The sequence below is a fragment of the Chenopodium album genome, chromosome 17, assembly GCF_948465745.1.
Source record: "Chenopodium album chromosome 17, dcCheAlbu1.1, whole genome shotgun sequence".
In the NCBI taxonomy this organism is placed as follows: domain Eukaryota; kingdom Viridiplantae; phylum Streptophyta; class Magnoliopsida; order Caryophyllales; family Amaranthaceae; genus Chenopodium; species Chenopodium album.
Genome location: NC_137850.1, coordinates 34,186,264 through 34,198,650, shown reverse-complemented (window position 1 = coordinate 34,198,650; position 12,387 = coordinate 34,186,264). Strand labels below are relative to the sequence as shown.

Here is a 12,387-nt window from a genome sequence, read left to right as displayed (position 1 = left end):
ATAGCAAGTTCAGTTTGGAACTTGTGAGTAAAGGTCTGAGTATAGTAGGTTGTAACTCGTGTGTTTGCCCTATTATAGTGGATTGGTTTGGTTTTGGAAATCCCTTAAAGGGTCGAGGTTTTACTTCCAGTTGGGCCCTAGAAGGTTTACTTGTAAAATACTGTGTGCATTGCAAATTCCTTTACATTATGTTTTATATTCTATAAAAGTAGTCACCAGGAACTCACATACAATTCACCCTCCCCCTCTTATAGTATTCGTCTCAACTAACAGTATTATTTTTATACATAATATGAAAAATTAATTTTGTATGTTGATTTTTTTTTTTTTTTTGGACGGGAATTTTTTTTGTATGTTAATTTACTTAGTAGATCAATAACTAAAATTATTAATATGTAATAAATCTTTCTTTTTTTAAATCGGTCAAATTCAACAAAGAATTGTATATGGTAAAATTGAACCTAACTTATATTTTGATAGAATATGATAAATATTCTAGATATTATTCTGTAAAGAAGGATATAGTTTTGTTGTATTCTGTGATTATCTTGTGAGATTTCCTAACGTCATTAGGACTCACCTTTGTAATTCAATATATTTGATCAATGGAATACACTCCAATCTAAGGAGTACGTCATTAGGACTCACCTTTGTAACTCAATATATTTGATCAATGGAATACACTCCAATCTAAGGAGTTTCACATTATCTAACGTGTCATCAGAGCTTGAGTGTTGATCCAACCTCGTTTCGCAATATTTTTATTTTTTACCAAATATATTCTTATCTCCAAAAACTACTACGTGTCATGATAATTATTGTAAAACATATACGGGACAACTGAGGGAGTATTATTCTTTATATACATATGTCACCAATCATGCATCTAAAATCCTAGATGGAAGCCCATGCGATGCATGGTGTGTTTATACATATCTGAAAAGATTATTTTCACAATGTTAAAAGATATTTTTTAGGAAAATTTGTAAATTACCACCCAAATAGTAGACTTTATTTGAAATTACCACCCGCTAATTTTTTTATTTTATTTTACCATCCCTTAAATTAAAAAATTACTCAGATTCCCACTTTTTTCAAAATTTCGATGGGTTTTCCGTCTATGGACCCCACCTAACGACTACTAACTGAAATTATTTTTATTGATTCTCTATTATATTTCTTCTTTAGAGTTATTGGTTTTTACTAAAATGAATTTTTTTTTACTGAACTGAAATTATTTTTACTAATTCTCTATTATATTTCTTCTTCAGAGTTACTGATGTTTACTAAAATGAAATTAGTTTTAATGAACTGCACTTATTTTATTGAAATGAAATTATTTTTGCTGTTTATTTTTATAAAAGGTAAACTGATGGACAGGACCTAAGTGTCCAATTAAAGATGATATTTAAACATTTTATAATGTTAAGGATTAATCTACCTATATGATTTTGGAAAGGAATTTTTTTGTAACTTGTGAAGTGAACTCTCTCTCTTGATAATGGATGCGGCCCAGACTCGTATATGAAATATTAGGTAAATTTCAAGCCATTCTTTTCTTTTTTTAAATATAAAATATATATTGGGAATTAACATTCATAATTCGTGTCATTGAAGTTTATATTTGGTAAATGTATAATAAAAATGAAAAAAAGAATTATCAACATATTGTTTTTAAACCTTTTTTACAATAAAACTAATACTCCATACTAATTAAGTAGTAATACAAGTTTCCATCATAAAACGCATAAAAACACCATTTTTAGAAGGAACTAGATTCAAACCCGTGCGATGCACGGGCTTTATTCATAGTTAAACTTAATATTTAATAATTAGTCGAAATAAAAAAAATATTAACACATAATATTACTATTTTTTAATCTTTCAAAACTTTCATGATGTTCAAATTCTAAAATATTCTTATTTGCCTGCAAAATTTTAATATTAGATGAGTTTATATAGGATTGAAAAAATACTGGTTTTAAAATGGTGATAAAGTTTATAAATTTTATTAACATAAAACTTAATCTTTAGGCGAATAAATGATAAACTTTAATATATATATATATATATATATATATATATATATATATATATATATATATATATATATATATATATATATATATATATATATATATATATATACAAACTTGTATTATATTAAAGCGCCATGTAGGATAAATTTTATTAACATAGAACTTAATCTTTAGGCGAATAAATATATCATATATATATATCGCTGGAAAAGGAGAAAGGATATATTTTTAATTTCAATGATTTTTTTTCTTATTGCTTGTAACTAATAAAAAACTGATTTTTTTTTTTTATAAATGAATGTGATTTCATTTTTTTTATTAATATTTTTTTTAAAAAAATAACATATTTTATTATAATCACTTCTCATATCTTATTTGTTTTTTTTATTAGTCCCAAACCCGTTAACAAAAATAAATAACATGTTATACCCTGGTTATGCGGCATGTATCAAGTCATGATTAATGATACAAAAGTTCAGATTATAAAAAATCTTTATTCGTGAATTTAATTTTTTAAGTTTTAATACAATATTATTTTTGTATATATACGAAATAAAATAAATTGTTTCTTTTATTTTAGATTTCTCTTAGATAAAAATTTTAATTTTAAAAGATAATATTATATTTTTATAATAATATTAAACCTTTAATTTCATCCTACATGGAGCTTTAATATAATAATTCTACGTGGCATAATCTTATACGTAACGCTTTAAAAATACTAATCCTATATGGCGCTCTAATAATATTACAAAAAAAAATTAAAATCCTACATGCCTCTCTAAAATCTTGGGAAAAAACTCCCGTTTATATATATATACCATTTTGTGCCCCGTGTGATACCCGGGTTGTTTATTAAATTTTAAAATAAAACTTTTTATCTAAAATATATATGTTATTTGAACTTTCTACTTATGGATTAATAATCACTTGACAATCGTATTTGTCCATTTATGAATATTATGTGAATTAATTATCACTCGACAATTTATAAAAATTAGAAGTATTAATGTACAAAAAAAAAAAAAAAAAAAAAAAAGAACAGTTGTCTAAAACTGTGATCTCTTTTCATTTTCTCTGAACAATTAAGGAAAGGTTGGTTACATGTTAAAACTTAAGAGAACAATCATACACAATAACAAGTCTCTTTGAATTTGATAAATCATATAAATTTAGTTGTAAAATAACTTTTTTATCCTAGTGAATTTATTCAACTTTTTATCCTATTCTACAAAACATATATTCAAATAAATCCTACTTGTCATATTAATAATTAATTGTCAACTATGTAGCCCGACACTTGACAAAAAGTTAAAATGCCAAGTGTATTGTCCCATGGCCTGACTAAAAGTTTAGCTTTATATATTAGTTATCAGTTTTGTGCCCCGGGCGATGCCCAAGTTCTTTATTGAACTTTAGGATAAACCTTTTGGCGTGAATGTTAAATAAGGTCATATAAACCTTTTAATGATGTAGGATATTTAGACATGTCATATCATACTTAAATTATTTTTACTAAACTGAAAGTATTTTACTGATTAAAACTTATTTTTACTTATTCTCAATTGGAAATTTTGTCAAATAACACCTTTTAAGAGTGATTTGTTGTGAGAAAATACCTTATAATATTTTTTTTTGTGAAAACACACCTAATACCACTTCTTTTTTGTATGATAACACCTTAAGGCGCTTTCCGACCTATTGACTTGGTTTAACAGCATTGACTACCACGTGGGAGTCACGTGTGCCGATTTACCCCCCTCCCTTCTAATTTTTTACCCTTTCTTTACCTCCAACTTTATTTTCACTCTCCTCTCAATTTCTTCCCCAATTAAACCATTTTATTTCCCCTGTTCTTCCACCCAAACTCTATTGCTCCCCTTAGCAGAAGGTGAACTCCAATTTTGAGCTTTAATTTCTGCAAATTTACTTAATTGGCATAATTACGAGGCATCTAAGTAGCTTTAATTAAAGCCTTAATCCATTAATTTAGTTGAATTTGCGAATTATCGTTAATTAGGGTTTTAAATTCGAATTAAGGTTTTTGATTTGGGGATTAATTAATCCCAACAATGTTTTGTAGGATGGAGGTAGTAGTAATGTCGAGGTGGTTGAGGCAGTTAGCTGCTATTTTTCTGCTGACCATGGTAGGAGCATTGCTGGTGGGCGACTGATTACGCTTGCTGCCGATAGTGCGTTGGCTGCGGTGGTCCGGTGGTAGTGACGGGTTGCGAGTTGGTGAGTTGCTTTGAATGGGTGGAGAAATGAGAGGTGATGAGGGTGCGATTGGTGGTTGATGGCTATGTGTTCATTTGGCGATGGATGGAGTTGGTGGCTAGTTTCAACAGCAGCAAGGGGGAGTAGAGGATGGTGTGTGTGAGTGGTGCAGGTTAAGCAAATAGTGGGGTATATGATAATGAGTAGCATCAGGGGAAGGAGTAATTGAGAGGAGAGAGACAATAGAATTGGAGAGAAAGAAAGGGTAAAAATTTAGAAGGGAAGTGGGTAAATCGGCGCACGTGACTCACACGTGGTGGTCAACGCCGTTAAACCAAGTCAACATGCCTAAAACCACCCTTAGGTGTTATCATTCAAAAAATAAGTGGTACTAGGTGTGTTTTCACAAAAAAAAAATTATAACGTGTTTTCTCACAACAAATCACTCTTAAAAGGTGTTATTTGACAAAATTTCCTTCTCTATTACTATTTTTTACTAATTAAACCTTATTTTAATAATATATAAAGCTAATCTTTTAGCCAGACCACGAGATAGTGACACTTGGCATTTTTATTGTTCACCAAGTGTCATGCCACGTTGTCTCCAATTGGATATCTTATGATACATAGGATTTATTTGAATATATTTTTTGTAGATAGGATAAAAATAATTGAACAAATTTCGATAGATTTTGTAGGATAAATTATTTTTTTAAAGTTTTATTTTCAATAAAATATGGATAGAATATATATATATATATATATATATATATATATATATATATATATATATATATATATATATATATATATATATATATATATATATATATATATAACATGTGATTGTCTAGGTGATTATTAATCCATGGGTAGAATATTCAAATAATATAAAAAGTTTTATCTTAAAATTCAATTAACAATACAATCCAGGCAACGCACCGGGCACAAAAATAGTATATTATAAATGGACTTTATATTAAAGAAACTTTTGAAAATGAATTTTATGATGGAATTATTAGATTTTTTATTAACAGTTATTATCAATTTTGTATATATGAAATATTAGTAATCTATCGATAATAAAACTATATACAACATTTTTATCTTAAAAAATCTATCCAAAATTCGATTATTTAATTTAGCATCATACTTTGCCCAATAATGCCTATTTGTCGCCTACATGGCACGATAATTGGGGAAATATTATTCCTAATAAAAATATAATATTAATCCTAATAAAAATATATAATATTTTTAGAAATGTCAAGTGTCGCTGTCTCGTGGCCTTGTTGCGAAATCATCTTTATTAGTGTCTTTAGTGATATGATGATATGATATGATATGATATTAGATTTTAGTACTTAAAAGTCTACAAAATAATCTGAATATTCTCGATTTAGATAAGTTATAAAGTTTTAAAAATCTAAACTTGTAGTATTATCGTAGCACTAGGGCAATAAATAAATTATACATTATACATAAAATAAAAACTCTTTAATTTTTTTCTTAAAAACAATTCATTTAATTCCTATGTTAAAGCTCCAATCTAAAATCATAAATAAATTTGAAACCGGACTTTGAATAACTAACACACACAAATCATAATATGATTAGTTTAATTAGCTAGTGAAAATAAAAACCTTAAAACATGAATTTTTAAAATATTCAAACCGAAAATCAGTACTCTATATAATCTGGAATTTAATATTAAAAACAGATTCATGCTTTTGTAACCCACGATCATAGTATATGTTATATATTAGTCAATATGTTTCGAACCGTAAAGAACATAATTTCACTCACTTAAACCCTGATTTAATCCTTTCCCTTTTAAGCCCCAGAACATCGGTTACTGTTTGAAATCTACAGTGTTCACTCGTAAATGCCCTGGTTTTTTTTTTCCTTTTCGGACGGTTTTGCCCTTGTTCTTTGAATATCTTTTTTTTTTTGTTTTTATTTTTCCCTTGCTAACTAATTTGCTGTTTCCTCTCTTTTGGAATTTGGATTCTGTAGTCAATGAGTGTGTGGCCCCTCTATTATTTATTTGTTTAGAATTTGCTGTCTTTTTTTTTTCCTTTTTGGGTTTATTAACGAATTGCTAAAATTCACTAAAATAGGTATTTTAATTGCCTACAGTAACTGGGAAAACTGCGTTTTCAGAGTAGGTTGCATTAATTGCGTTTTGGTTTACAGTTTTTTAATAAAAAAGATTTTAAGAGCTTGGGTATTTTAATTGCAATTAATTTCGTTTTACAGTTTTTTTTCGTTTTACAGTTTTTTTTTTTTAAAAAAAAAATTTAAAGAGCTTGGGTATTTTATTTGCAATTAATTTCGTTTGGGTTTTGGTTTTACATTTGTTTTTTTTAAATTTTAAGGTTGGGTATTTTAGTTACATTAATTTTGTTTGGGTTTTACAGGTTGTTGTTTTTTTTTTATTTAAAGCTTTGGTAAAAAAAAATAAAAAATAGTTGGAGATAGTAGCTTAGTATTGCTGATCCCTTTTAAGAGCAGGTAGTGGTTGTTTTAAAGGGTATGTGTTGTTTATTGTGGGTAGATTAGTGTTGGTGTGATGAGTTTGTTACAAGAGTGGTTAGATTAGTGCAGTCAATGAGAGACTTTGCTTGTGTGACTGTGGTCTTCCATATTTTAAGGCTTATATTAGAGCTGTAGCTTGTTTGACTGTCTATAGGTGTTGAATTTGTGTCTGTTTTGTTAACAAAAGTAATATTTATTTATTATTATTACCTTAGTGTGTGCTTGTATTAGATGTATATATATAGGATTCATCTTGTTTGTACCTTCTCTATCACTTGCATTTTGTCATCTAATTTCTTCTCTTGTTTTTGTGTGCTAAAAGCCTACGACAGATTGACTATATATAATTCTAAACAAAGAAAGCTCAGGTAATTGTTCACAATTATTACATATGTATCTTATTGATTATTACATTGGTATGGTTAATGCAAGAGCTGCCAGCAATTTTTATGGACCCAGGCTATGACTATCCATGACAAATGACAATTCCATACACCACTGGACTGTGACAGGGACAAACCAACAATTTTGTTATAATTTGCACATTGATGGATATATTATGTATGCTGTGTGTTTTGTTCATGGAATGTAGTTTATGTACTGAATAGTTATTTGCTTTATCAATGGACTGATTCTTGCAAGTAGTGATATTTGTCTTTAATCATCTGTGATTTAGTCCTGAATTTTTTTTAGAAGAAAAGTGGTTGTTGTTTTTGTTTTTGGATAAGGTGTTGCTTTCATGCTATGTGTTGTTAGGAGGAGGGTGTGCTTTGTTAGCTTGAGTTTTTTTGGAGGGAAGGGAGGTTGTTCTGTTTCGATCATAGGGCATTAGTGAATTGTTATTTTCATTGGTTTGGTCAACAATGCTTAATGTTCTGTTTATGGGATAGAATATATGTCATGAATCATTGTTTGGGTTTCTAGATTTGATATATACAGAGAATTTGCTGTCTTTCATAGGTCTTAGAGAATCATATTTGTTTATTATTACAAAATGATAGCCTAGATTGCTTTTGTTAGTGGATTGATCAGCAGCCGTTTCAGTGTTTGGGGTGGAGTTTTAGGTGCTGATTTCTGAGGGTTAGTTTAGTGATGTAGCCTTCAGTTGTCATGGAATGTGGTTGCTGGCTGTATGAATCATTAGTGGGGTGTTCTTTTGAGTTATTCTGTGACCAATAGTAGTCATGTGGAGGAAAAGTGCATGTGATGGTTATAGTTTGTTTTCTGTGAGGTAATCTGTTTTGTACAAGAACTGTGCCTGTTAGGAAGAGTTCTGTATGTTACCCATAAAACATGATTACTCACTATGTGGCTCATAGTTGACTCTGATCATGAAAAGTATACATTGTATGTGTGTGTGTTATACAAAAATATTTAAGCAAGTGTATCATAATCATTTACTAGCAATTGTTTAAGGAGGTGTATTCTAATGACACTTTCTGCCTGTTTATGAAAGTCTATGATGTTACACTAAGTTGGTTTGCTGCTATAGGCTTTATTAAAATTATATGGGCTTGAAAATTAAATGTGTTTCTTGGTAGTTTCAGCATGAGGGCTATGGTGAAATTCTTAGAGTGGTTGCAATGGAGTGTTCTTTAATAAGAATCACGTCTCCATCAATGGACTGATTGACTTATAATTGTTTACAGGTCATGGACTTACTGCCCACGCAAGTAATGATGCCTTTCCGTCCTCTTTTGAAGCAAATTACCAGTTACTTGAACTTTCCTGATCCAGATTACCAATTTGTCGATGAACCAGGAAGCATTGCTTGTGTGGTTATAAAGACAGAATGCGGACCCATTGCCTCTGTTTATATAGGTGGCTATACTAAGAGTGTAGAGGAATCTTGTCAGGTGGCTACTAGATAGGCTGTTTATGATCTTGTGAAAAAATATGAGATAGTTGTTGAGGATGTGACCTATTTAAGGAAACAAATGTACGATCGATATGGCCAATTGTTTTGGTTCAAGAAGGAGGAGTTAGAGCGCATTGAAAGGGAGGAACCTAAGATCTATATGCATGAAGAAATAGCTACTGGCCTTGAAAATAGCCCTAAGAAGATTATAGTAGACTTTGTTGTGCTTTTAAGGGCTATCTTTAGAGTTGTTGATATAAGATGCACTCCAATTGAGACTATTGAACATTCTCCTAATAAGTTCACTTCATGGTTTACTATCATGCCTCACAAAGAAGGGGTAGCTAGGCTTCCGCTGTTTGTTTAGTGATTACTGCCCAACTGTAGCTGCAGCAAAGCAGAGCTTAGCTAGGAAGGCTGTGGACTATCTTGCTGATGTGTTTAATCTTGTATTAATTGATGCTAATTACAAGGTTACAACAGCTAGGTTTGATGCCATTTTATGCACCTTAGAGAGGGAGAGCTATGTAAGTGCTAAGGAACGAGTCTTAGGCATTAAGGAGCAGCTAGAGCCTTCCACAGTTCTGATTGAACAGGATTGTCTTACCCCTCTTGGGCAGGAGTTCTAGGTTCCTGTGTCTATTTCACCTGTCTTGCATCCTAAAAAGCGCCTGCTGCAGCACATCTATGCAGAGACAGCTCATGTTCCCGATTCTGATTGTGAGATGGTTTCGGTGTTTCCAGTACCGAAGATTTTGATGGCTGTTTTAGGCATGCAAAGTTTGTTAGGGGTTAGGAACTCTAGGTGCCTGTGTAGAAGTCAGTGTTTTTATGGATGTATTGTCTGCCTTCTTTTGCTAATTTATTAGGCTAGGTAATTGATGTACTATGCTCAGACTATTTCATGTGTTATTGTTAGTTTTTAATGCTGTTAAGCCTTGGTAGATGCCATTATGTAAGGCTTCTTTTGCTAAAAGCTCTCTTGGAGCTGACTCTATGTTTCATATTTGGTGAAGTAATGTAATGAAGTTATTAGAATGTTTTATTTTATTAATTTTCTTAGAGTAAATCTCATGGTCCTCTGATGAATTATTTAGTTACTTATTCACTTATTATATTTCATATTTGAGAGTCAGGATTGATGGGTTGCAGCTGATAGACCCTTGGAGTTGCAATAAGGGCATGAATATCTGTAGCTATGTAGTTCGTATATAGCTATTCAAATATGAGTATGTTCTAAACCATGTTGTTTATGCTTCATAACTAATTCAAACTCTAAAACTAATTATTCCGAACATTTTATTTGATGAGCATGTTATAGATTGTCTCTTACGAGAACCATCATCTTTGAAGGGATATAACACTAAACGCCTTAAAAGTTTAGAGTCTGGATGTCAGGATGAATTGAACAGGTATGTATATAGACAAAGAAATCAACTAAAGTAAAATTATGTATACATGGACATGCTTTATTTATATTACAGAAAGATTAGTATTAACAGTAGTTACTTCTGAGCCTTACAAAAAATAAGCCAATGAGAGTAAAATGTTCTGTTCCTGTTCCTTTTCTAGCTTACAGGCTCAGCCTGCTACAAAACGTGCAAAGATACCGAAGACTAGGCTTCCAGTTACAAGTAATCGCATTTGTCTGGAGTCATATAGTATTTTATTCCGGTTTTACTTGTTCCTTAATATATACATATATGAGTGTGTTGTCAATTTTTTATGGTGAGCAGAAACCCCTGATGCAACAATTGGTCAGAAATTACCTGCAGAACCATATCAGCTCCCTTGTCCTACTGAATGTTCTAAGTGTAGGGCACGCAAATTTGCTTTTGAAACACCACACTTCTGCTGTTGTAATGGTGAGGTTAGGATTGCTGCAAATGATTATCCTGCAGAGCTTGTGAGGCTTTAACTTCTGTGGATGAGGATGAAAAGCATTTCAGGCAATACATACGATTGTATAACAATTTGTTTACATTTACATCGCTAGGTGGAAAATATGATGCTAAGACCAAAAAAGGGATTTATGTTTTTAAGTTGCATGGTCAGCTATATCATTATATTCCCTATCTACTTCCTGGAAGGGAAGGGCCTAAGTACATGCAGCTCTATTTCTATGATGGACAGCTTGAAGCTCAGAAGCGATTAGGCTGTTTTCCAGAACTTAAGCAAGATGTGTTAGCTATTTTGATGAAAGTTACTGAGGTCAATCCTTATGCCAAGTTCTTCCATTCGTTGAGAGAGATCCAAATTACTGAGTCTACGCAAATTTTGATAAACAAGACAACTGTACCAGATCAACGTGTTTACAATGCTCCTTCCACTGATGAAGTTGCTGTCATCTGGCCAGAGAATACATCTTTCAATGAGGCAGAAAGTCCTCATATTTTGGTGATAGCAAAAAAGGATGCATTTCAGAAAAACACAACTCAAGATGATTCTATTGAAGATGATTCATCACATAATGAGTCATCTGGAGGTGATTTATGTGAAAAAAAATCATGTCATAGGATAATGCATTACCATGGCTGTTATGATCCCCTGCAGTACCCGCTCCTTTTTCCATATGGTGATTGTGGTTGGACTCAGGGGTTAAAAAAGATGGCACATGGTGGAGTTCAACAGCTATAATCACATCAAGATCCTGTGTCTTCATGCACTGTTCATACAACAGAGGAATTGCTGGAGGAAGAAGTAAGACGTATGTCTGCTTTCTTACCTTTATTATTTAGAAAAGCCAAAAGGATACAAAATCACTTTCACTTTTAAAAAAAAGGAGATTGGATGGTTGCATACAGTTATTGAACAGATATACCTTCCCATGTTATTGTCTATGGTTTCTGTTGTTTTTAACTAACAAAAAAAGGGTGTATTTGTAGGTGCAAATGGAGGTTCTTCAAAGACAGATAGAAACATTTCAGCAAGGGAATACTACGCATACAAGCTTCAATGCAGGCCAAATAATCTGCTACTGAAATCAGGCAGATGCTTCCAGCAATATATAGTGGATATGTATGTAAAAGTAGAGAATACTCAGTTAGATTTCTTTCGTAAGAATCAGCAAACTATAAGAGCAGATCTCTATCAAGGAATTATAGATACTATTGATTGTGGAGAGAATTGTGCAGCAAATGTTAGCCGTAGAGTGATCTTACCTCCAACATTCATTGGTGGTCCTCGAGATCTTAAGAAAAGATACCTTAATGCAATGTCATTAGTTCAGCGTTTTGGTAAGCCTGATCTATTCATTACAATGACTTGCAATGCTAATTGGTCTGAAATCAAACAGGAGCTTGCTGTTAGAGAAAAAGCACGGGATATACCAGATATAGTTGCAAGAATTTTTAGAGCAAAAGTTCTAGCTTTAAAGCATTTGATAAAAAAGAAAAAAGTGTTTGGAGAGGTAGCTGCAATGATCTATGTGATTGAATTCCAGAAGAGAGGCTTACCTTACGCTCATTTTTAATCATTTTAAAGCAAGAGCACAAAATCAAATGCCCTTCTGATTTTGATAAATTTGTATGTGCTGAGATACCATCTGTTGACAATGCCTATCTTAGAAAAATCATACTCAAACACATGATGCATGGTCCATGCGGTCATTTGGATCCAGAATGTCCTTGCATGAAGCACAAAGAAAGTCCTGGCCGCTGTAAATATGGTTATCCGAAGCAGTTCTGTGATGAAACCAAAAATAGCAGCGATAGATATCCATTATATCGAAGAAGA

At 31.5% G+C, this 12,387-nt stretch overlaps 1 protein-coding gene across 1 annotated transcript; it reads left to right on the top strand.

Annotated features, from left to right (window-relative positions):
• Positions 1–10,758: 10,758 nt before the first annotated feature.
• LOC145588850 (uncharacterized) lies at positions 10,759–12,124 on the top strand. The gene is made up of 3 exons (XM_081645448.1): positions 10,759–11,137; positions 11,248–11,352; positions 11,538–12,124. Exons 1-3 carry the CDS (start codon positions 10,759–10,761, stop codon positions 12,122–12,124), a joined length of 1,071 nt encoding a protein of 356 aa, XP_081501574.1.
• The last annotated feature ends 263 nt before the right edge of the window (positions 12,125–12,387 follow it).